This window comes from Schistocerca piceifrons, chromosome 5 (assembly GCF_021461385.2).
Source record: "Schistocerca piceifrons isolate TAMUIC-IGC-003096 chromosome 5, iqSchPice1.1, whole genome shotgun sequence".
Classification (NCBI taxonomy): Eukaryota; Metazoa; Arthropoda; class Insecta; order Orthoptera; family Acrididae; genus Schistocerca; species Schistocerca piceifrons.
The window spans coordinates 22,671,596-22,696,442 of NC_060142.1; the positions used below are offsets into that span (position 1 = coordinate 22,671,596).

The window sequence follows — 24,847 nt, forward strand, 5'->3', positions numbered from 1 at the left end:
ATGCCACGGCAAACTGGCTGACACTGACGGCGGCGGTGCACAAATGCTGCGCAGCTAGCGCCATTCGACGGCCAACACCGCGGTTCCTGGTGTGTCCGCTGTGCCGTGCGTGTGATCATTGCTTGTACAGTCCTCTCGCAGTGTCCGGAGCAAGTATGGTGGGTCTGACACACCGGTGTCAATGTGTTCTTTTTTCCATTTCCAGGAGTGTAGTTCCTCTGAGCATTTGACAAAGGCTTAGACACAGAGGCTATGTGTCTCTCCACACCATCCACAAACCGGGACAGGACAGAACACTGGCAGTAATTGGAAGTGTCGGCAGTTAAGATCAGAGCTGTGGGTGGACCATATGCTACCATGTTCATGGAATCCAGCAGAGCCTTTCTTAGTGGCTGGGACTACTTAACTGACTGCGAATGTTGGCAAAATTTTTGTGTACTAACAACATTTATCCTACCAAACAAGACATAAATCATACTAAACAAGTTATAGATTGAATTCCATAAACAATTAACAGATTATTAAACACTCCACTGGGTAGCGCTTGGTTGGCAAAGACAGTTTAACTAGGTGGTTAGGTAGTCAGGTACTCTGGCTCTAAAAGTGTCGATAACACAAGCTGAATTGATCTGGCGCTGGGCAGACTTTGACTGATCAAATCTGCTGAAGTGTCTCTACATAGGTGCAGATGCCAGAGTGGCAGTCCATTACCTTGTTACTTTCTGCAGCGATATGACTTGCAGCCGGCGAGATGTGTGTGGCAGAGGAGGTGAGATGCAGAGTCGGCAACCGTGAATCGAACGCGGCCACACAACAGATGCAATAATCTCATGGTCTAACGATCAGGTAGACGGATCGCAATTTACTCTCTACAAGAGCCCTGAAATCATGGTAGATTTCAGTGTGTGACACACCCTTTCGCTGGTTGTACCAAGCAACAACTTGGCTTACTTATACGACAGAGCACACAAGGATACCAAATGTCAAGATTGGTAAACCAAAAAGGAATAAGTGTGCAAACGAGAAGTCCGAGATGTTTGAGGTCACACTGTCAGTACAGTAAGAAATTCACCACAGACTCCCCAGTCTAAACTACTTGCAAGTAAAGTCAGTCTCAGGACAGGCCCCAAGTACCAACCACACATGCCAGTTTCGACCAGATATGCCTACCAGACCAAAGTCCTGCACCTGAGAGCTTCCCACCTATCCCGAAAAAAAATCTGTTTTCTCGCTAAGAGCACGAACGTCACTGCCTTCACTGTCTTGAGCCAACCATAAGGCTTTAGAGGCGCTAAATCTTCCCTCCCTCACGACAGCGCAAATTCATGTCGAACCAGGGCAAGAGTTAAGAAACCTGTGTCTCTGAAAAAAAAGAAACCGCCAATTCCTGACTTTTTTAAGTTTTCACAGAAGGAGAAAAGATGTCATGTCTTTTCGCACGGCAACAGTCGAACAGACGCAATCTCAAAGATCCTTATCTAAATCGCCTGTGCCTTGGGGCTTGTTAGTCCTAGCTATGAGGTATAATAAAGATTCCATCTCTAAACGTTTCTCAGATGCTGGAGTTTTTTTATACGACAAGGACGGCCAAGGGAAGTGGCTCACTGGCCTTCTTGCAATATCAGCAAACACAAAAACAATTCAATTTTTATTACACGTGGCTCTGCACACAATGCCTAGTTTATGACTCCACTGCGTAGACATGTTGCTTTAGACCATCACCTCTGCCCAGACTTCTGCTGGCGCCACGGCCGGTATCACGGCATTGTTCTGCTGGAGCCCTGTCCCAACGAGGGGCTGCCCTGTCTGCTCTGTATGGCTGTGGACCTGTCCGGCAAGATTTACTAAGGGATGGGCTCGCCACCAGTTGCTTTCAAATTCCAACAAGCCGTTTCTATGAACCAAGAATCATAAAAATACATCATGCTTTTAGCGCCCTACCAGGCTCCATCAGCGTCTGCTCAGGCCATTAACTTTCTGGAGTCTTGCTCAGGGTGCGTCAGGTTGTAATAAAATCTTTAACAATTTTCCATATGCGAAAAATAGATGAGAGAGTAGCTTGTCCTCTCTCACCTGGAAAGCCTTGTCACAGTTGGATGACTAGTGTCATTTTACATTCTTGTGAAGTAGTCAGTGTAAGGGTTTGGCATGGCTGTCACATGAGGAATCAAACTGTGATAATAGTTTAACTGCCCCAGGGCTGATTTTTAACTGACTAATGTTGGAGGGAGGAGGAAGATGTTGATTGCGTCGACATATTGGGGCATCGACCTGATCCCCACTGCATTGAACACATGGCTTAAGTATTCCACTTGATTGACAAAAAAACAGCATTTGTCCTTGTTGTCCTTAAGGTTGGCGTTCTGGAACGCTGTAGACAGAGAACGAAAATTGTTAGAAAGGTCATGGTCATCTTTGCCTGCCACCAGATTGTCATCTACATAGTTGGCTGTGCCTGGTACCTCATATGTTAATTGTTCCAGAAATCCCTGAAATATGGCGGGTGTGTTGGAGAGACCAGTCGGAACCTGCTATACTGAAACAGTCGAAACAAATGATGAGAAGCTGCCAAGGATTGGCATTCTATGGTAGCTGCAGACAGGCATCCTTGAGGACAATTTTGACGAAGACATGTCTGCCAGACAAGAGAGAACGCAGTCGACTTTGGGAATGAGGTACATGTCGATTACTGACTGGACATTGCCAGTATACTTGAAATTGCCACAAATGCGCAACATGCCATTAAGTTTTTCCATGATCACAATCGGCGATGCTCATTGACTGTGGGGAACTGGAGTGAGGACATTCGCATTCTGAAGCCACTACAGCTCCTGGCAGAGTGCAACACTAAGGCTAAAGGGTACATTGTGTGCCTTAAAAAACTTTGGTGTTGTCATGGGAAGGAGAGTCACATGGGCTTCAGACCAACGATGCCCATATTGGATTGATCGAAGACAGAGCCAAACTGTGTCAGCAATTCCTGTTAGCAGGAACTGTCTGTGATTGGCTGGATAGAGAGAGAGCAGAACAAAACATTGAAAAGGTCCATGCCTAAGAGTTTTTTGGTACCAGAAGAATTAATGACCAAATTCTGAGCCGACGATGAAGTGGAGTGGTGCTAGACAGAAGAAGAATACTGGTCTCATATCGGAATAATATCATTGCTATAACTGTGAAGAGGGATGTCGAATGGGCATAAGGGCAGCTATCCTATCCACACATATGACCCCCAATCAATGGTAGTTACAGATGAGACGGTATCGACCTGAAAGTGGAGGAGCACGTTTTTAATTGACAGTCAGATGGAAATGGATTTCGTGAAATGAGGAAAGATCACCTGAATGGTGCGAAAGATGCCAGCTGATTCATCCTCCCCAGTATCAGACAGATCTAAATGTGTGGAATCATCCAACATCTTTGTGGAAGACTGGCAGACTTTAACAATATGTCCCTTCTTACCACAGGTGATGCTTGTTGCAGCCGGTGGAGACACTGATTTCATGGATGCTGGGAGAAACAATGTCGACATGACGGCAGTGGGAGTGGTCAGTGACTAACTGCAAAAGTCAGCACCTGCAGTCAGTGCCTCCGAGCGTGTGGATATGCACAGAGGAGGGTGGGACCGGCGTGTTGGTCAGGTGGCGTACACAGTAGGTGGAGAGAGGCACTGGTATGTAATGACTGATCGAATACCTATACAACCATAAGACGTGTGTCCAAAGAGGGATCTTTTACCTTTAACAGACTGTTACGGAGATTGTCATCTGGTGATTGAGCAATCATGTCATGCACCAGGGAAACCACATAGGACTCATCAGTCCTGGGATAAACCTCGAAGATGTGCAATCCATTCCTAGTAAGACTGCCCAGTGGTTTTGTAACACCTAAAAAATTTTTGTCAGCCAGTGACCACATGGATCTGTGCATCAAAGTATTCAGAAAGACTGGCATTCAGAGTGTTGTAGGAAGAGCATGGGGTCCTACCTCCAGGTGTAGTTGCTGTATGAGGCATTAGATCTCAGGCCCCACATACGCCAGGAGGTAGGCACACTGGCCCCGATGATGCCGTGGGCCATGAAGTGTTGCTCCATATGCAACACGTAATTGGCCCAACGTTCCACCTTCTTGTCAAACTGTTGGAGTGGTGGGGGTGCTATCTGGAAGTTCTTGACCGAGGTGTCAATCCTGATGAGATGCTGGGAGACCTCCAGAGGCATGCCTGACAGTGACTCCAGTTGTTCGACAAGAAGCTGATTAATCTGCTGCACCTGCTGAAGCAGAACTAACATGATGTTGGAAGCATCCATTTGTTCTACCATGCTTGATGTACTGCAAAAATCTACAAAATGAACAGTACACGCAGCCTAATGGAGCAAGCCTGCACATGTGAGCATAAAAAACGAAATTTAAGTTCCTCGTTACCACAGATATGTAAATTGGCTACGGAAAGAAAGAAAAAGTTCCAAGCCACTTATAAAGATTTTATTATAAGTCTAACTGTCAACCAAAAAGATTCTTAAGACACACAAAGTAACCATTTTACTGGTCACTTCTGAGGCCCACAATACATAATTTAAACCAAAAGCTGTTCCATTTCGAACACAACTTAGTATCTCTATGTAATATGGAAGTTCGACCTTGCCATAAAAGTTAATCACCAACAGCTACTCGAGTAAGCCTGGGAGAGCACCATCAGAGAGCACACAACCGTCTGGGATGCCAGCAACATGAGGACTTCTAGGGGTCGACGTGTCAGTGATCAGTGGATGGTGGACAGTGCCTCACCTGCTACCAGGAGTGGCTCACTCAATGTGAATACCGCACATGCTTCTGCATGATACATTGCTTACTATGTCCCACCATGTGGTGTATGGATGAAAGTAGAACCGTTGATACCACGACCTCTGGTGGCACATGTGAGGCTGCCTACTGACCACTGATGAGAGTTTGCATACACTGGGGCACCGCCAAAGTTAGTCCGTACTCACTCTGAAGCCTGCTATACTGGTCCATTCCGTGGGTGGCCAGTGTTGCAGGCACTTGGCGTCGACACATTACTCTATGTGGTGGACACCAGAGTGCTCTAGAGCTGCAGCACAGCGAAAATTTGTGTGTAGTATCTTTGGGAAACAACAGACGCTAGAAAACTTCATTGCATATCAGAAACAGCTGTCAGAGTTCAACGACAGTTAAAGGATGTTGAAAACAACAGTTGTAAAAGCTTTTGTAAATCATTAACTAACAGTGTCTGTACTGCTGATGAATGGAAAAAATTAAATTTTTTTTAAACACAAGTAGTCAGCTAATCGTCAGTTAACTGATGTCTGGCTAGAAGACTTTGTCAACATAATAGTGCCAGCTTCTTTAGCCGAGCAGCCATTTTGTCTTCTGATATACAGGGATCACAGTCATCCTCTCGTAGTGCCATTTTCGTATGAAAAGGACGGCAAGGATGGAATCCACTATCAAATGATAGAGGAACTTCCCGAAACAGCACTCCAAAAACAGTTACAGATATGTCACCAACTTTGAAGGAAAGATACATCAATAGAAGACTAGAAAACTCAAACATGGTGGCTTTGCTTACAGGGTTCCTCCAAGTCATAATATCAATCACATTCTCTTTCAGCACAAGCATTATGAGACAAGAACATTCAACTTTTTACAGAAGCTCTCGAGACTTGGTCACTGCAAATCACTATGCGCTATCCCAGTCTTAGGCCTGGTTGTACAACCTCGTGATAAATTCAGCGATAGCTAACCAAGAAATAGGCTAACCACGGGTTAACTTGGAGTGCACGCTGTACGTCGCTATTTTATTCCCTTGTTAGTTGTTTGTGGAACAGCGTTCATGCCCAGTTAAGTTGGCAACAGCTGAAGGGCACTCTGCGTAATTTCGCGTACATCACTTCATATTTACTTAGTTATCGTCTGCAGAAATAGCACGTCAAACGTGAGTGATAAGAGTTCTAGAACGTAAAACGTTTCGCGTGAGGATACTCTGAGGCTAGTAGATGCTGTAAATGAGTTCAAGAGTGAAGTAGAAAACACGAGAACTGCTGCAGTCTCATTCATTGAAAATATTAGTGCAAAACATTTAACTAAATCGGTAGGGTAACTATATGAATATCACTGTATCTTAAAATTAGTTAAACGATCAGGTATTTGTTATTTGGACAGTAAGAGATCTTTCTGGAGTACCGAATAAAGAATAGGAAAAAATACACAACAGTTCTCATTCGCGAACAACGTCACATAGATCGAAAGAGCTGCTATAGCAGATGTACGATTATTATTATTTTAAAGAAAGAAATACGTAAATATTATGTACAGATCAGTGGCGCCCATATGTGGAATGTAAGTTCCAATCAGTGTACAATGAAATACACAACTTGATAAAGTTATCAACAGAAGGATGCCACAGTCAGTTAGATTCAGATACAACAATTCTACGTGATAGTATTCCATCAGATGTAGCTGTGTGGCAGATGGTGAAATGTAAGTCGAGGTATAATACAAAAGCAACTGGGAAATGTAGTCTTTGAGAAACAATTGGTCTTTTCAGTCTCTCCAACAAACTGTGACAATACAGATATCATTGAGATTGATCTGACTGAAAATTCTGAGAGTTGTTTATTTACTGGATAGCTTGCTGTTGTATTTTCATCTTAAAATGATTAATTCACTACAGCACCAATGGATGGTATACAGCAAATGCCCTTGCTGAATTATTGGACACTAACTGTGCATCCAGTTTTGCAGTTCTTTGCACTTTTTAATTCTGTTTCTATCTTGTGGTGATTCTTAATTATACTGGGTACATATGAAGGATAAGTTGCCAACTTTTACAACAAGCAACCATTATTTTTTTATAATCCTCGGGTAGAAATGTACCTATGACACATATCAAACTGCAACCAGTTGCATCTCTCAGTAAATGTTTGAGGAACAGTAAGTATTTCACACACAATTTTGGCTTGTGCGATCATCCCTAGCAACTATGTGTAATCTGGGAAGGAAAGGGAAGTAACCAAAGGCTTGACATCTTCACGGTATTCTTCCTTCTTTTCTTGCTATCTCTGCTTAGAACTGTCAGTTTTATTTTCAGAATAATAATACTTGTTCTCAAATGTGAAAGAATTAGCAGAGTTGCAGATGGTGCTGCTTCGAAAGTAGCTTGACAAGAAACAGAGAAGGGAGAAGGAACTGTATTGATTAAATAAGGATCATAAAGCTCAAAATTAGTATCAGAAAACAAAAATTAATCCAGACGATTTCAGAATAAAAATATATTAATCAATCTGAATTGTTTATTTTCTTTTCTTTTAATTATATCAGAGAACTGAAATAATTAAAAAATTGTGTCTTGTGCATGTCATCCACTTTTAGTACTTATGTTGTCTGTCCCCTTACCAATACCAATGAAGTCTCCAATGAACAGAAAGAAATCACAAGAAGCAAAATATTTGATTGTGTGTGGTAGCTGCTTCATTGGTGGAACAGTCATATCTGAAAGAAAAAAAAATGACATGAGACAATTCAAGAGAAATTTAAAAATGTAATATGTCAGCCACTCCTTCCATTGTTATGATTATGTAGATTCAATAACTAAAGATTCCTGTTAGCTGAATGACAACTACATATGTTCTTCTAACACAGAGATGATTACTCTATGATAAATACAGATGTAGCTATGTGGATAATACTAACAACTGAGAAAATAACAGCTATCTGCTACAGCTTTCTTTAAAAACAGATTTTCTTATTAATTTTACTGTGTTAAATTTAACTTGAGTAAGAACAAATACTTCTCTGGCTTCGGTGAATAATGGCAAGTGGAGTACAATGTTCTAGCTCTCAAGCAGTAATAGGCCTGTGATACTAATATTTTCGCCCGAAAATAGCAAGTTGTTCTGACACTTCTGTGGTATTTACAAAAAGGGACATTCTCAACAGAAAACAGAGTGGACCAATATTTTCTGCTATTGATGAAATTTGAACACTACTGTTTTATCAAAACGTTTTGCAACTGGAAAATCTATGTTTCGTCAAAAACAGAAAAAGCTATTGGTACAAATAGTACACAAAACTGGTGTGATTTTCGGTTTGGTTACGTCTATTACGACACTGTCTGCTTAATAAAACTAAACAGTCCTTTTCGCCACTGTAGTAGTTGTAACACACGCCAGTGAAACAAGGCTATTTTGGTACGATTCGTCATTTTACTGTACCTGATTTACATAAATAACACGACGGAATTCACGACGTACTCAAATAGAATGAGCATTACTACAAATAAACAACATTGTTTTAGAAAACAGATAAATAGTCTGGCCTGTCCGTTATATGCTTCAGATCCTCAGATAGAAGATTGACAAGACAAAGTACGGCTTCCTTTTATAGATAAAATAGCACTCAGTGGGGAATACTTTCCTATGAGTTCACACTGTGTACTTAATGTAACAGTAGCTCGCCATCTAGGCTACACTATCGCCCATCAAAACATTCCTCCCGAGAAACATTCGAGGCCCACCAGAAAGAAAGGCTGCGGTGCGTACGTAACGAAGGCAGGCCTAGTTCGCTCAACTCAGCAGACACATTGCGTTGCTACACCTGTTTATCTCGTAGCTAGACAGGTATGTGCAAAGGAGAATTGCATCTTCTACTGGAAGCCACTATTAAGGAGTCTTATTGTTTTTAGTCTTATAATAATAGGATAATAATGGTTCAAGAATCATGAAAGAAGGTTGTATACATGGAAGAACCCTGGAGATACTAAAATGTTTCAGATATATTATATAATAGTAAGACAGAGATTTAGGAACCAGGTTTTAAATTGTAAGACATTTCCAGGGGCAGATATGGACTCTGACCACAATCTATTGGTTATGAACTGTAGATTAAAACTGAAGAAACTGCAAAAATGTGAGAATTTAAGGAGATGGGACCTGGATAAAATGAAAGAACCAGAGGTTGTACACAGTTTCAGGGAGAGCCTTCGACCATAGATATTGGTAGACTGGTCATGACGTAAATTTCGTGGCACCAACATCTCTACTGCTGTACCACGTGACTATTGACAAAACAATGGTGGTATCCTGTTGTGCTTGTGGTTGTACCGAGCGTTTTGTGAAGGGAAGTAACATTAAATTTCACGTGTAAGTATTATTAGTTTAATTTAGCGGCATTTCTTGAATACTGATAAACTATTGTGTGTATCCTTACCCAGAACGTCACAGTTACGTAAATTGGCGGTTTGAAGTGCTGTGTGTGTTTCCAGGCGCACACTGCAATCGTATATATTTCTTGAAATGGTAAGTTACAAAGCTGCTTTTTCTCTTTCGTATAGGTTTCCAAAGGATGAAGGGCGCAGGCAGATGTGGACACAGGCAGTGAAACGAAAAGATTTCAAGCCTACTGCGCACACACGCATCTGTTCGAAGCACTTTGAAGAAAACTGTTTCGACAAAGAAAAGACTGGTGGGAATTGGCTTCACAGTGACGCCGTGCCAACAAAATTCGATTTCCCTGAGCGTCTGCAAGCAGAGAGACCCAAGCTTCGTAAACCTCCGACTAAGAGAGATTCATTAGACGAAATTTCATGTGCAGAAACTTCCCGTAAGTCTATGATATCTACTTTGTGTTAATATGTTAACGTAAGAAGGAGAGTGTTAAGCAGTGGCTGTAAAAATGTAACAGCGTTTTTTAAAGTAACATTGTCGTATTATGCTTTAGACTGAGGGGAAATTCTTTAATGTACGTTTTCGTTCAGTGGACTGGTATTTTGTTTGCAACCGCTATACAAGCTTCTGAAGTAAAAGCTCGGACAAACAAATGTTTTAGATACACAGGAGATTTTAAGGAAGATGATTTGGCTGTTCCTTGCATAGCTAGTAAAATGGCAAGTGTTGCAAAAAAGCAGCTGAAGAAGAAAGCCAGAAAATTAAGTAATTTGCAGCGATCAGCCCACAGGATGAGGAAGAAAATTTTAAATTTGGAATCATTAATAAGTGACCTTCAAAAGAATAATCTTATAAGTGAATCCATGGGTAATTTACTGAAGGTAAGATAGAACTATGTACTTCAAGTAGTACTTATAATTTCTTGACATATGACATTAAAGACATACCAAATTGCCATTCTTATTATAAATATCAGGTGGTGTAGATTCCAGTATTGTACCTGTCTTATGGTTCCACGACAAGTGGCATAGTTGATTGTAAGAAAGTCTCTATTCACACAAATGTAGGCATTGTTTTGAAAAATATCAACATGTTCATGTAAATAATAGGATAAAATTACACTGTGGAACGTACTGCAACTAGCCACAAGTTTCTTAGAAGTGATTGTTATTGTAACATTGCTAGTTTCAGCCTGGAACCCATTGATATGCAATACCACTAATTCCTTGCGGTTTTACGTGTGTGTCCTAAAATTTTTAAATTACATATTTCTTGAAAGGTATTAGATTGTATATAGACTGTACACATTGCACTTACTTCATGAAATTCTCTCCTTTACATTTCCTCTCTTAGAACTTTGTTATATTTTGGGACACATACATAAAACTTGCAAGAAATCAATGCTACCATCTGACAATGGGCTCAGACTCAAAACTAGTAATGGTACAATACAAATCACTACTAAAAGAAACTTGTGACTGGTTGCATTATTTCCTACAGTGTAATTTACAAAAACAGTTGTAGTGTTCAATAACCACAATGGATAAAATAAAGTAGGAGAAAGCACCATAATTTAATATAAATGAGAAAGCAGTAACTTTTATTAAAGTGGAGACACTCTTGGAAACTTAACTATGTTAGATCTACCATACATGAGCACAAATAGTAGAAACAGTTATGATGTTTTGTTCCTTCTATGCACAAATTTAGTTTGTAACTGCTAATTATGTGTTGTTTTCTCATTCCTTATCAATGTAGAGTCTTCTGCATGATGTGATATTCAGAACATGTTGAGTGAATGACAGTTTGTAGCCTAGCTCTTGCAGCCCTTTACTGAGAGTATCATATTGCTTTCAGATGCTGCCACCAGGTACCTCAGAGTTGTTAAAGCGTGTCAGCAGAGGTCAAACAAGAGAAAAGTACCCAGCAGCTCTTCGGACCTTTGTTTTAACTCTTAATTTCCACAGCAGCAAGGCTTACAGTTACGTAAGGAGAAATTTCAATACATCTCTGCCACATCCACGGACACTGAGAAGGTGGTATAGTGTGATTGATGGAAATCCTGGTTTCAGCAAAGAAGCAGCAGTTGCTCTCAGAATAAAGAGTCAAGAGCTTATGAACAAGGGCAAGAAATTGCTGTGTGCTATGTCATTTGACGAAATTGCAATAAGGAAACACATTGAATTTCGTCAAAATAAATTTGATGGATATGTAGATTACGGGGCAGAGCTTGATGATGATAACCTTCCTGTTGCAAATGAGGCGCTAACATTTATGGTAACTGCTGTTAACAGTTCCTGGAAACTGCCAATTGGTTACTTTCTAGTCAATGGACTAACTGCACTAGAAAAATCTAACCTATTGAATGAGGCTCTAAAGTTTGCTTTTGATGCTGGTGTTGAGGTGATATCAGTAACTTTTGATGGAACACATCACTGCAATGATAGAAAAGATAGGTGCTTCTTTTTCTTTACCTAACATAAAATCTATTTTTAAGCACCCATTGTGTAATGATGAAATATGTATTTTCCTTGACCCATGTCACATGCTAAAGTTGGTACGCAATACCTTAGCTGGTAAGGGCACAATTTTTGATGGCGATAGAAATCCTATTAAATGGGATAATGTACTCAAGTTACATGATTTGCAATGTGTGGAGACACTTCATCTTGTTACAAAATTAAGAATGAAGCGTGTTGAGTGGTATCGCCACAAGATGAATGTCAGAATTGCTGCACAGACATTGAGTAATAGTGTAGCTAATGCAGCTAGACGATTTTAAAGACTGTGATCCAACAGTTAGGTTCATAAGGATTATGAACAATGTTTTTGATTGCTTCAACAGTAGAAATCTGTTAGCGAAAGGTTATAAAGCACCTCTGTCATTGCAGACTGCTAGCCACATTTTGTCTTTTCTGGATGAAGCTGAAGAATATATAAAGAATTTAAGACTGGATGCAAATGGCCCCTCTGTTTTGCTTACAAACAGAAAGACTGGTTTCCTTGGTTTTATTGTGTCAATTCAAAGTCTCAAAAGGTTATACAATTCTCTGATAAGCAGTCCTAATCCACAACTTAAATTCTTACTGACACACAAGTTGTTACAATATCACATCGAGACATTTTTTAGTTCAATCAGGAGGTATGGCGGTGATAACAATAACCCTACAGCCACTCAGTTCAAAGCTGCTTACAAAAGGTTACTTATACATCAGCAAGTAAGGGGTTCAGAGTTTGGAACTTGTTTAGACACTGAAGAGTGTTCTATTCTGAATGTATCTTCAGCACTGGGTAAAGTACAAACAAACCCATTTGTTTCATGTATAAATTTCCGAGCTGAAATTCCTGATGTTGAAAACGTGACTCATGATCACTGTTACAGTATCCCTTCTATTTGTTTCAAACAACTGTCAAAGTATGTGACAAATGTTGTTGTGTACATTGCAGGATTTATAGTATGTAAGTTGAAGAAAACCATATATTGTACTGAATGTGCAAATTCTTTACATGGCTTATTAGAAAGCGAAAAAGAACTCCTGACGAGAAAGAATATGGGAGGTTTAGTAACACCTTCCAGGGATGTTGTTCAAATCTGTGAAGTAGCAGAACAGGCCTATCGTTGCAGCAGGCAAAGGGTATGCTGACAAAAAAAATGTAATGCTTGTGCTCTTGTCATCTGCTATGGCAGAAATTGACAGCAATGTATTTACATCTATCAATGAACATATAATGAGCATTGACCCCACAGAAAACCATTGTACAACTCTTATAAAATCCATTTTATTTGAGTATTTCAAGATCAGAAATCACCATTTGGGGAAGACTGTAACAGAAACCTTTCAGAAAGGATGTGTAAGGAGCTTGCTTACAAAAACAATATTATTTAAGGGACACTAAATGGTTCGTATGTAGTGTTAGTCTACTTAAAAAAAATAGAAATTTGTTCAGTGCTGAGTTTGTTGTAAATACTGTATTGTGCTGCAAAATAAATGTTTTATGAAAAATTTATATGAATTATATTATACTCATACCTTTGTCATTCAAGATGTGATATTCCTAGTCTAGTAACACATTGCCATAGACAGTTAAGAATAGAACTCTTAACATACTTTGCAGGAGAAAGAATAACTTAATTGTTTGCTATTTGGGCTGTGCCAGTTTAAACAGATTACGGGATACTCTACCTGTGCTCCTAGAACATGTGCCTTTACAAGTACGACACAACATGTGGTTCATGCACGATGGAGCTCCTGCACATTTCAGTCGAAGTATTCATACGCTTCTCAACAACAGATTCGGTGACCCATGGATTGGTAGAGGCAGACCAATTCCATGGCCTCCACGTTCTCCTGGCGTCAACCCTCTTGACTTTCATTTATGGGGGCATTTGAAAGCTCTTGTCTACACAACCCCGGTACCAAATGTAGAGACTCTTCGTGCTCGTATTGTGGACGGCTGTGATACAATACGCCATTCTCCAGGGCTGCATCAGCGCATCAGGGACTCCATGCGACAGAGGGTGGATGCATGTATCTTCGCTAATGGAGGACATTTTGAACATTTCCTGTAACATAGTGTTTGAAGTCACGCTGGTACGTTCTGTTGCTGTATGTTTCCATTCCATGATTAATGTGATTTGAAGAGAAGTAATAAAATGAGCTCTAACATGGAAAGTAAGCATTTCCAGACACATGTCCACATAACATATTTTCTCTCTTTGTGTTTGAGGAATGTTTCCTGAAAATTTGGCCGTACCTTTTTGTAACACCCTGTATATATATATATATATATATATATATATATATATTTGTGTGTGTGTGTGTGTGAGAGAGAGAGAGAGAGAGAGAGATTTATTACGAATAACCCTTCCCACTCCAAAAGCAATGGCAATGTGCATTGCTACTACACAAGAAGAAAGGATGATTTTTACTATCCTTGATTAAGTCTGACTTTGGTACAAAAAGGGGTGATTTATGCTGCCATTATTTTAAATAATAAAGAATAATTTGCAAAAACATGTTAGGGGTTTCCTTTCTCATCAGGGTTTAGTTATATTTTTTACTTCCCAGTTACAAAACATACGAATATCAGAAACAGATACTGAATACCATTTGCAAAAAGGTAGTTGTATGGCCTATGTTAGTTTCCAGCTAATAAGCTGTAATGTATGGGATAAATAATATGCTGCTACAAAAATCTTTGGCCATTTACCAAAAAGCATTAAAAGCCTGACAGATAGCCAACCAGCATTTAAAATCAAACTAAAAGAATCTATGAATGACAGCCCCTACTCAGTAGACGATTTTTTTAGATATAAGTAAGTGATTGGAAGAATTGTCATGTAATGATAGGTCTACCGTTCATTAAACTGACATTGCGAAGTATCGTATTCATGATCTGTGGAACAAGTATTCATGTAAGTAGTAAGTTATTTGATACATCTACGAAACAATCTGTTTAAACCAAAAAAGAGCTTTTAAATAAAACTGCTTTACGTTTTGTGTGTGAAAAACACAATTGAGTTCGTTACATTCGATGTGAACACGTGTGTTTACGTTACAGGTTTCGTTGTTTATGCCGATTTATGAAGTCTATAACACTTTCTACAATCAAGGCACTAAAACACACACACACAATATTTACATTTTATGCAGTGCATAACGCGTATTGTTAGTAGAGGATGCATCTCATAATTGGTAACACTGAAATATTCACGGCCAATATATTGCCGAACATCGAAAGTGTTTCAGCAGTTCACAAAGTTCATTGTGAAGTAATGGCTGTAAAACTAAATTTGTACAGTGGTTACGCAATAATTTATCACTTCTAGCTGTGTTTACATAAGCTACATTTAATGTGGTGAAGTTAGCAGGAAATCCACTGAGAAATACTGGAAGTGAAATCAGGAATCAGAATGTTGCCTTGAACTCCCGCCGACATTCTGCCAACAGTCACGTGATTCTATGTTGGAGCCACGCGAGATGTATAGCCGCTGCACTGCTTGCCCAGTCTATTAGGTATCTATGGGCGAAGGGGAGAGCATAAGTGAACAATTGACAGGAATGGGGGAAAGAAATACAGTAGAATAAGAATGGGTAGCTCTGAGGAATGAAACAGTGAAGGCAGCAGAGGATCAAGTAGGTAAAAAGACGAGGGCTAGTAGAAATCATTGGGTAACGGAAGAGATACTGAATTTAATTGATGAAAGGAGAAAATACAAAAATGCAGTAAGTGAAGCAGGCAAAAAGGAATACAAATGTCTCAAAAATGAGATCGACAGCAAGTGCAAAACGGCTAAGCAGGCATGGCTAGAGGACAAATGTATGGATGTAGAGGCTTATCTCACGAGGCGTAAGATAGACACTGCCTACAGGAAAATTAAAGAGACCTTTGGAGAAAAGAGAACCACTTACATGAATATTAAGAGCTTTGATGGAAACCCAGTTCTAAGCAAAGAAGGGAAAGCATAAAGGTGGAAGGAGTATATAGAGGGTCTATACAGGGTCGATGTTCTTGAGGACAATATTATGGAAATGGAAGAGGATGTAGATGAAGATGAGATAGGAGATATGATACTGCGCGAAGAGTTTGACAGAGCACTGAAAGACCCAAGTCGAAACAAGGCCCCAGGAGTAGACAACATTCCATTAGAACTACTGGCAGCCTTGGGAGAGCCAGTCCTGACAAAACTCTACCATCTGGTGAGCAAGATGTATGAAACAGGCGAAATTCCCTCAGACTTCAAGAACAATATAATAATTCCAATCCCAAAGAAAGCAGGTGTTGACAGATGTAAAAATTACCGAACTATCAGTCTAATAAGTCACAGCTGCAAAATACTAACGTGAATTCTTTACAGACAAATAGAAAAACTGGTAGAAGCTGACCTCAGGGAAGATCAGTTTGGATTCCACAGAAATGTTGGAACACGTGAGGCAATACTGACCCTACGACTTATCTTAGAAGAAAGATTAAGGAAAGGCAAACCTACGTTTCTAGCATTTGTAGACTTAGAGAAAGCTTTTGACAATGTTGACTGGAATACTCTCTTTCAAATTCTAAAGGTGGCAGGGATAAAATACAGGGAGCGAAAGACTATTTACAATTTGTACAGAAACCAGATGGCAGTTATAAGAGTCGAGGGGCATGAAAGGGAAGCAGTGGTGGGGAAGGGAGTGACACAGAGTTGTAGCCTCTCCCCGATGTTATTCAATCTGTATATTGAGCAAGCAGTAAAAGAAACAAAAGAAAAATTTGGAGTAGGTATTAAAATCTAGGGAGAAGAAATAAAAACTTTGAGGTTCGGCGTTGACATTATAATTCTGTCCGAGACAGCAAAGGACTTGGAAGAGTAGTTGAACGGAATGGACACTGTCTTGAAGGGAGGATATAAGATGAACATCGACAAAAGTAAAATGAAGATAATGGAATGTAGTCGAATTAAGTCAGGTAATGCTGAGAGAATTAGATTAGGAAATGAGTCACTTAAAGTAGTAAAGGAGTTTTGCTATTTGGGGAGCAAAATAACTGATGATAGTCGAAGTAGAGAGGATATAAAACGTAGACTGGCAATGACAAGGAAAGCGTTTCTGAAGAAGAAAAATTTGTTAACATCGAGTATAGATTTAAATGTCAGGAAGTCGTTTCTGAAAGTATTTGTATGGAGTGAAATGTGGATGACAAATAGTTTTGACAAGAAGAGAATAGAAGCTTTCGAAATGTGGTGCTACAGAAGAATGCTGAAGATCAGATGGGTAGATCACATAAGTAATGAGGAGGTATTGAATAGAATTGGGGAGAAGAGAAGCTCGTGGCACAACTTGACTAGAAGAAGGGATTGGTTGGTAGGACATGTTCTGAGACATCGAGGGATCACCAATTTAGTACTGGAGGGCAGCGTGGAGGGTAAAAATCGTAGAGGGAAACCAAGAGGAGATGAATACACTAAGCAGATTCAGAAGGATGTAGGCTGCAGTAGGTACTGGGAGATGAAGAAGCTAGCACAGGATAGAGTAGCATGGAGAGATGCATCAAACCAGTCTCAGGACTGAAGACCACAACAACAACAACAACAATCAAATTATTTCTTAACGACCTACAGATAATTTATTACTGCTGCACTGGGGTATAATAAAATTAAAATCAGGCCAAAATGATTGTCTGTTGAATAAGGCACCACATCTTGTATGACATAGGGTCTGTGAATCAGGAGAGACTAAATGCTATAAACAAGCCGTTACACCATTCATGTCGAGAATTGATATTAAATTTTGTTGTACAACTAGTAATTAGTACAAACCTCATAATAGCAGATTCCAGTAGAAGACGCCACTCTCATTAGTACATACAAACCCAGTCGCGAGTTAACAGATTTAGAAACCCATTTTATCGGCTGAGTTGAGCGAACGAGCTAATTCAGGCCCTACCTTTGTGACGTACGCGCCACGTTTTGTCTTCCTCGTGGGCCTTGGAAACGTTGACGTGACGTGTCGATGACGTTCCGTTGACGGCGTGTGCAAATGCCACCATTTGAACTACAGAGGAAAATCTTTTGACGTGACGGCGACGTTCCCATAAGTGTGAACGCATCTTAAGTTCTCTCAGGTTTATTCTCCGGTTATGCGTTATTTCGGGTTCGTACAGTGCGTTTCTCTCGCTATTCCGAGAATAGAGCTTAATCAGCCGCTAACCGGAGATGTACAACTAGCCCTTGTCTATGTGATCCGTCCATGATTACATATGACGCTTTACCCTGGTCTATAGCTGAAGAAGATATAAAATCTACTAGGAATGATGATCGTCGTTCATATTACAGGGACTGAATTACCAGCTTTCATACAAACGCAAACTATCACTGGTATCTGGTATTCTAACTGAAAGGGTATCACCATTATATTCTGCACTCGCATTTATGACTATCTCCTCTTCCCATCATGACTGATCATGGTTATATGTTACACTTTTCGAATTGTCATTTTAATTAAATTCTGCTGGCTAAAATAAGAAAGACCTTAATCGTTTGCAGAACAGAAATGATATTAAATTGCCACTAATATGCTGATTTACAATTCCACTAGTTCCTCATGTACGTCAAAAACAGTGGTTGCTCTGAAATTTCTCTTCGTTTCAAAAATCGAAGTCTCTCTGAAAACTGCAACGGTTGACATAACTATTTATTTATGCAGTATAAACATGGGACAGACTGAAGTTTATATATTGTGTTCAATGTTGTGAATTTGCAACTTGTACATGAAAGTAGATGAAATCAGTTATGTTTACAAATCAAATCAGGGTAATGGTGGGATTAGTTTGGTGCCTGTCTGGAATAAGACGTAGATAAATATTAGATTACATTAAATCCAGTTTTTGTTCCATAGACACAAAAATGAGATGATTCTCGTGAGCGTAGAACATTTCAGAAAGTATATGTAAAAACATAAAACATTTGAATATAATACACCTAACCTGACTGATCATTTGTCAGGAGATCGTTGAAATAGCTTAATTTATTATAGTAAACTGGAACTGCTAGTATTTACAGAATTAATACACTGTCAGAATAGTTATGCACTTTTAATAAATTTATCAAACACAAAATACATAATTTTGATTGTTGTGACCAAGCGCTGTCAAAACTGAAATCTAACGGACATTTTGACTTAAGCTGGTCTAACAGTCTCTGTTAAGATGTTCATCTATAGAGCAGGAGGAGTTGCCTATCAAAAAGTATTTCTAACTCTATTTGAACTGAGGTTTATGTGAAACCACGTTTTTAATTGTTGCTGGCACTTTATTGAAAATGTGTGTTCCTGAATTTGGACCCCTTTTTGGAACAGGTAAGTGATTGCAAGTCTTTATGTAGATTGTTCTTATTCCAAGTATTGACACTATGTATTGAGCTATTAACTGGAAATAGAGATATATTACTTGCAACAAATTTCATTATGTAATAAATACTAAGTTCCATGAACAGGCTTCTACGTGATGTTCTTGAATTTACATTACAAATGATTCTTATTACACGCTTTTGCACGCTCAAAACTTATGCTCGGTTTCATGAGCTACCCCAGAATATGATCCCGTATGCCATAATAGAATAAAAGCAAGCGAAGTATGAAATTTCTCTTTTATATTTATGTCTCCTAAAACTGACATTATCCTCACTGCAAATACAGACTTTTTTAGACGCTTCAGCAGTTCTGTGATATACCCTTCCCAACTGATTATATTAACGAGTTATAAACCCAGAAATTTAACGCTGTCAACCTGTTCAATCTTCGTCTTCATATGTTATACATATACGGGAATGAAATCTCTTACAGGTTCTGATCTGTTTATAGTGGGTCTTTTCAAAGTGAAGTCAAACGACAGTGAATTAGCTTTAAACCATTTATTAACGTCAGTGAAAATTTCATTCGCAGCCATATTATTTGGAAGCTCCTCTAAAAAACGTTTTGCGTCATCACGTTGGTTAATTAGCTGACAGATCCTTGCAGCTATGTACACAACATTGTTGCCAGAGCTGTTCGAGAGACCTTAACCTTCAGAACTTTATTTTGTCGGATTACGATTTTTTTGGCATATGGTGAAACAAGAAATAAATAAATAAATAAATACCCATTTCTACACGCAGTAAAAACTCGTGTGTTATAAGATCATCGTACCAGAACTTCAAAAACATTTTACTTCGCTGGTCGTGAAAGCTTCAAAAAAGCTTGTTTTTGCTAGGTCCGCATCAGAGTCAAAGTATGACCGAGAGAGATTGGAAGTGAAAAGAAGCGATGATGGAGCATCTATGAGTGTTCTATAAAGGGTGCTGTATGCATAGGGGATAGTAGTAATTTACAAGGTACTGAAGGTTTGTTGCAGGGACGCCTACCTAAGTTTAGTTGTTAATGTATAATGAAACAGAGTTATTATAAACAGAAGTCAGGAACTGAGCTTCGAAGACAAAGGTGAGTGGCGTGGTAAATGAAATATTATTAACATTGTGAAGGATTTCTTTGTATTTCCTCTACCTTTAGCAATTTATACTTACGGCAGTGACGTGCGTCGTTACTTCGTTTGCCCATTGTTTACTATTTGACATTTGATAGCATATCGATGTCATGGCTTTTCCCGTCGAGGCATTTCTGCATAACGCTTGTCATTTATCTTGCGATGGTTATATACCGAGAGAAACTCAGTGGAAAAGGATAGGGACGGAAAGTGTTCTGTGACAGGCGTCCAACATGTATTTGATGTTGTTACTGCGTTTTCTGCAGTCACCAAGTTACTATGTATAACGTTTTTTATCCAAAGTTAAAGAGAAAATATGAATAGCAAATACTTTTTCATACTAATCTGCGTTGTAGAGAAATCGTGTCAGAAACAATTTACAACATATGTCAAAAGTATTATGAATACCAGGAAACAGTCTTAAGTCACCGTTGCATGATATTTATTTTGAATGATTTATCCGTATAATTCGCTTCAGCACAAACTCCAATGGTATCTGCTAAGTTGCTGTTCGAAAGCAATTCACGTACTTTAAAACTGTATGGCTGGTTGTTCAATCTGTATATGGTATTTTGCACCCAATACTGGCTTGTCAGATCTAAATTATCAAAAGAGAGGTTCCCGTGTAGTAGCATTGTGGAGGTCTTTGACATTCTTACATTCATATGTTGCTACTTATTAGGGGCAGTTATACCAGCACAATAGTTTCAGGTAAAGGAAATAAAACAGCATCCACATATTTTGCTCGTATTTCAGTAGTTATGAGTGAAGTGTAATATTCTTGTCTGCACAGACAAGGGAGGTAACTGAACAAGACACTCAAATAGAAGAGGTTTTGAAGTCTGAGGGGGCAGATCCTTGTATTATTGGGCATAATCTTGGTATCAATTAGACCAGATTTGTTTTCAAAAACTATATGTATTCCATAATGAACTGGACTAGACATAGATTAATGTGGTAATAGCTCCATTCCTAATTTGAATCCTGAGCGTAGTGAGCTAACAGTCAATACCAATTGTCAGTTCATCATGAAACAAGTGCATAATATATTCTGTACCCGAGTCATTGTATTTTACACTATTATTCAGCAATCAGTGGAACAAAATTTAAATGATCATAAGGAATTAATGATGCACTGAGACATGGATGTGCATTGTAGAAACGTAAGATTTGACATCCTACACCAAGGCAGGAGCAGACCCCTGCCTACCCTCTGAGGAGTTCCCACAATTCTTTTTAGAGATATTCAGGATTCTCCTTCCACTTTAATACTGTAATTTACTGGATAGGCCTGAAAATACACAGCTCTAGGGCCTACGTAGTTCTTGAGATATGTCAGTGGGAAGAATTTTTCCCGTCTGCTTCACTTTTTGTGTGTTCAAATGTAGAGGAGAAAACTGCTCATTTGTTGTCATTGTCTTAATTCATCCAATTATTATCTCATAATGATGTAGGAATTGTCAGGACAGTACAATATAGATAAATAGCTCAAATGTACACCTCACAGAATACATAAGGGTCATTCCAAGTCAATTCAACAAATATGAGAAAATATTCCAGTTGATAGTCTCAGATTTGGTAGCACACCAATGCTACCAAGTGTGGAACACTCATGTACAAAATTTTAAGCTCCCCTGCCAAATAGTTCCAGAATTATGGCGTGTGAAAGAAGGTGACATGACCCAGAAATTGCAACCCGCATCTGGCAATCTATCTTCAGACCCAACTTCAGGTCTTAATAACTTTGAAACTATTCCGCACAGTCCAGTGAAATTTTTACAACCCAGTAACATTCACTTGGAGAACACATTCTATGGAAAAACACCAACAACATATTTCTGAGGGAAAACAAAAAATTCCCAATTGTGATTAAAAAATGCAATACGTTAAAAGGTACATATTGTAGGTGCCTTCTATGCCAAATATAATTCACTCAAAAAGGGTAGGCTATAAATTTTTTTGTGGTAAGCTTAATGTGGCCGAAACACACACATACAGAACTCATCTTGCCTATATCAGTCACACAAACAGAGTTACAAGCATATGAAAATACAAAAATTTGAAAAATTACATGAAAATCATGGATTTTCTAAGTGTGGTAGCACAAAAGGGACAAGTGACATCCAAGCCAAATTTCAAACACTGCATAAGTCGACCATAATATAATATGTGGCAGAATTTTAACTTGTTATTGCAAGGCATTTGTGTACAACAAAAGTTGACAGCACTGTATTTGGTTACGTTTCTTTTAACACAATTTAGCAAGTAATAGTGATGATGCAGACAGCTTGTTTCAGATAAAGCTGCAGCAATTGTTGGAAACCATTAGGCAACAGAAAGTTAAACAATGGTAGTTTTCAGGGACAGAATGAGTCATTGTTAGGCAGGAACAACAAAGGAAACAAGCAACAATTACAGGTTACTCATGGTTTTAAGATTCTAGTTCAGACTGGTCAGTACTGTTGTGGAAAGTCAGTATGGCGACAGAAGAGTGTACTAGTGGTGCTTTTGTTCAAACAAGTTGCAGTATTGGTAGAACACAAGCATCTGAATACCGTAAAACAACATATGGAACAAAATGTGGCATCCACTTTGTACTGTATGATCTGGATGAATCGGACCAAGATTTGTTGCTACGGAGATCCGGGATACACCCTGTGGGCACAAGAAGTACAGTTCCAGGAAACTTTAGTGTTTGTTATCATCATATAAAAGTGTTTCTAGATAAGTATTCTTTCCTACAAAGAAGTTGTTTTGATACATTTAGGATTCATAAGAATACAGTGAAGTGTAGCCTCAGAGAAACTGATATAAAATCAGTATTGAAAGTGAATCAGTGCGTGGGTCTTAACATGAAACCAGGACAAAAGTTATGTTCCAGGTGTGTTACACTGCTAAAAAATGAAAAATATTCTGATAATTTACATGACAGTGACAAAGAGTATGAGCCATCTACAACCACAGCAGATAAGCAATTAAATACTTCAGTGACTGCTCTTGATTTGTCTCCCATGAAGACACACAAAGTTGGGAAAAGAGACAGGCCCAGCTATGGTAGCAGAAAACTACAAGAAGCTTGAATTGAATTAAAACACAATATAGCTGACACACTAATGTTGGAAGAGGAAGAACTATCTGCTCCAAAGGAACAGAAATCATGCCAGAAATGCTCTGATTTGGACAAAATTGTGCATGATTTGAAAGAAAAAATTGCCACATCCACATGCCAGAAAAAAGTAGCTATTCTTGCCGTTGCACCTTCCAGCTGGTCTATTGACTACACTGGAAAGGAATTAAATGTTTCTACATATATGGTAAAGCAAGCTAGGAAAATAAAAGCAACCTAAGGAGTGCTTCCACACCTTCAGCAGGCTCAGGGTAAGCAATTGAGTTCAGAAATAAAGGTGCTAGTGACGGAGTTTTATGAAAATAATGACTACAGCCAAATAATGCCTTGAAAAAAATACTATGTAACAGTGAAAATGGGAAATGTAGGTGTACAGATGCAAAAAAGACTGTTGCTATGCAACATATCAGAACTATATGTAGAATTCAAGGAAAAGTATCCCAATACCAAAGTAGGTTTATCATCTTTTTTCAATCTTTGGCCAAAATGAGTTGTGCCTGTAAGTGCAAGGGGCACACACAATGTTTGTGTATGTGAGACCCATCAAAAAGCTAAGCTGATGTTTGCTGCTATAAAGGATTCTGATCTGTATTACAAAGGTGCAAAGAAGCTGTTAGTGTGTGACATCAGTTCCTACCAGTGCATGATACACAGGTGTGAAAAGTGTCCTGGTAAGGCAAATCTTGCAGAACACATGAATAACAAACCGTATGGTGAACTCTTTCTGGATGACGATAAACTTGTTTCTTATAAACAATGGACACACATGGATCGTACAAGTCTTGAAACAAAGCAATGTACGGTGAAAGATTTTGTTGAAATGTGTTGTCAAAAAAGGACAAACTGACCACACACAGCAACAGCACAATCGTCTTATCTCCAGTTTGGTAAGGATTATTTGAAACAAGATGAAATCATAGTAATACTAGACTTTTCTGAAAATTATGCATTTATAGTTAAAGATGCCATCCAAGGATATCATTGGGACAATAGTCAAGCAACTCTCCAGCCATTTGCGATTTACTATAGAGGTGAATCAGGTGATGTGTCTGTCATGAACCTGTGCGTTTTTAGTGACTGTTTAATTCATGATGCCATTGCAGTTCATGCCCACTTTCACACTGTCATGGCATATGTGAAAAACAAGCTGCCTGTAAAAATCTCAAAAATTTATGCATGCATTACCATGATTTTCAGATTCACACAGAATGGAATTTTTTCACAATAAGTCATGGTAAAAATGTGTGTTATGGTATTGGTACTACCATTAAGCTCATGGCATCACGAGATAGTCTGCAGTAACCTACAGAAGGTCACATTCTAATACCACTTCAATTATTTAGCTGGGTACAGAAAAATATCTCTGGCATACAATCATTCTGTGTTTCGAAATATGAAGTGAAATCAGTTGAAGAGTTGCTGAAAAGCAGACTAGAACATGTTAAAACTGTTGCAGGCACAAGGAGCCATCATAAATTCTCTCCAGCTGAATCTGACAATTTGCAGATGAGCAGACTGTCATGCACAACATGTGTCTTCA

The 24,847-nt window shown here is 39.0% G+C and overlaps 1 protein-coding gene across 2 annotated transcripts in view; it reads left to right on the top strand.

Moving 5' to 3' along the window:
- The first annotated feature begins 18,966 nt into the window (after window positions 1-18,966).
- Window positions 18,967-24,847, top strand: part of LOC124798519 (lysM and putative peptidoglycan-binding domain-containing protein 3) — an 82,152-nt gene continuing 76,271 nt past the window's right edge. The window contains exon 1 of one of the 2 annotated variants that reach the window (XM_047261965.1): window positions 18,967-19,018. In XM_047261965.1, the coding sequence (XP_047117921.1) occupies window positions 18,982-19,018 (37 nt within the window). In that variant the 5' untranslated portion in view covers window positions 18,967-18,981. Of the gene's footprint in view, window positions 19,019-19,818; window positions 20,138-24,847 lie in introns of those variants that run through there. The other variant, XM_047261966.1, reaches the window with a different exon arrangement.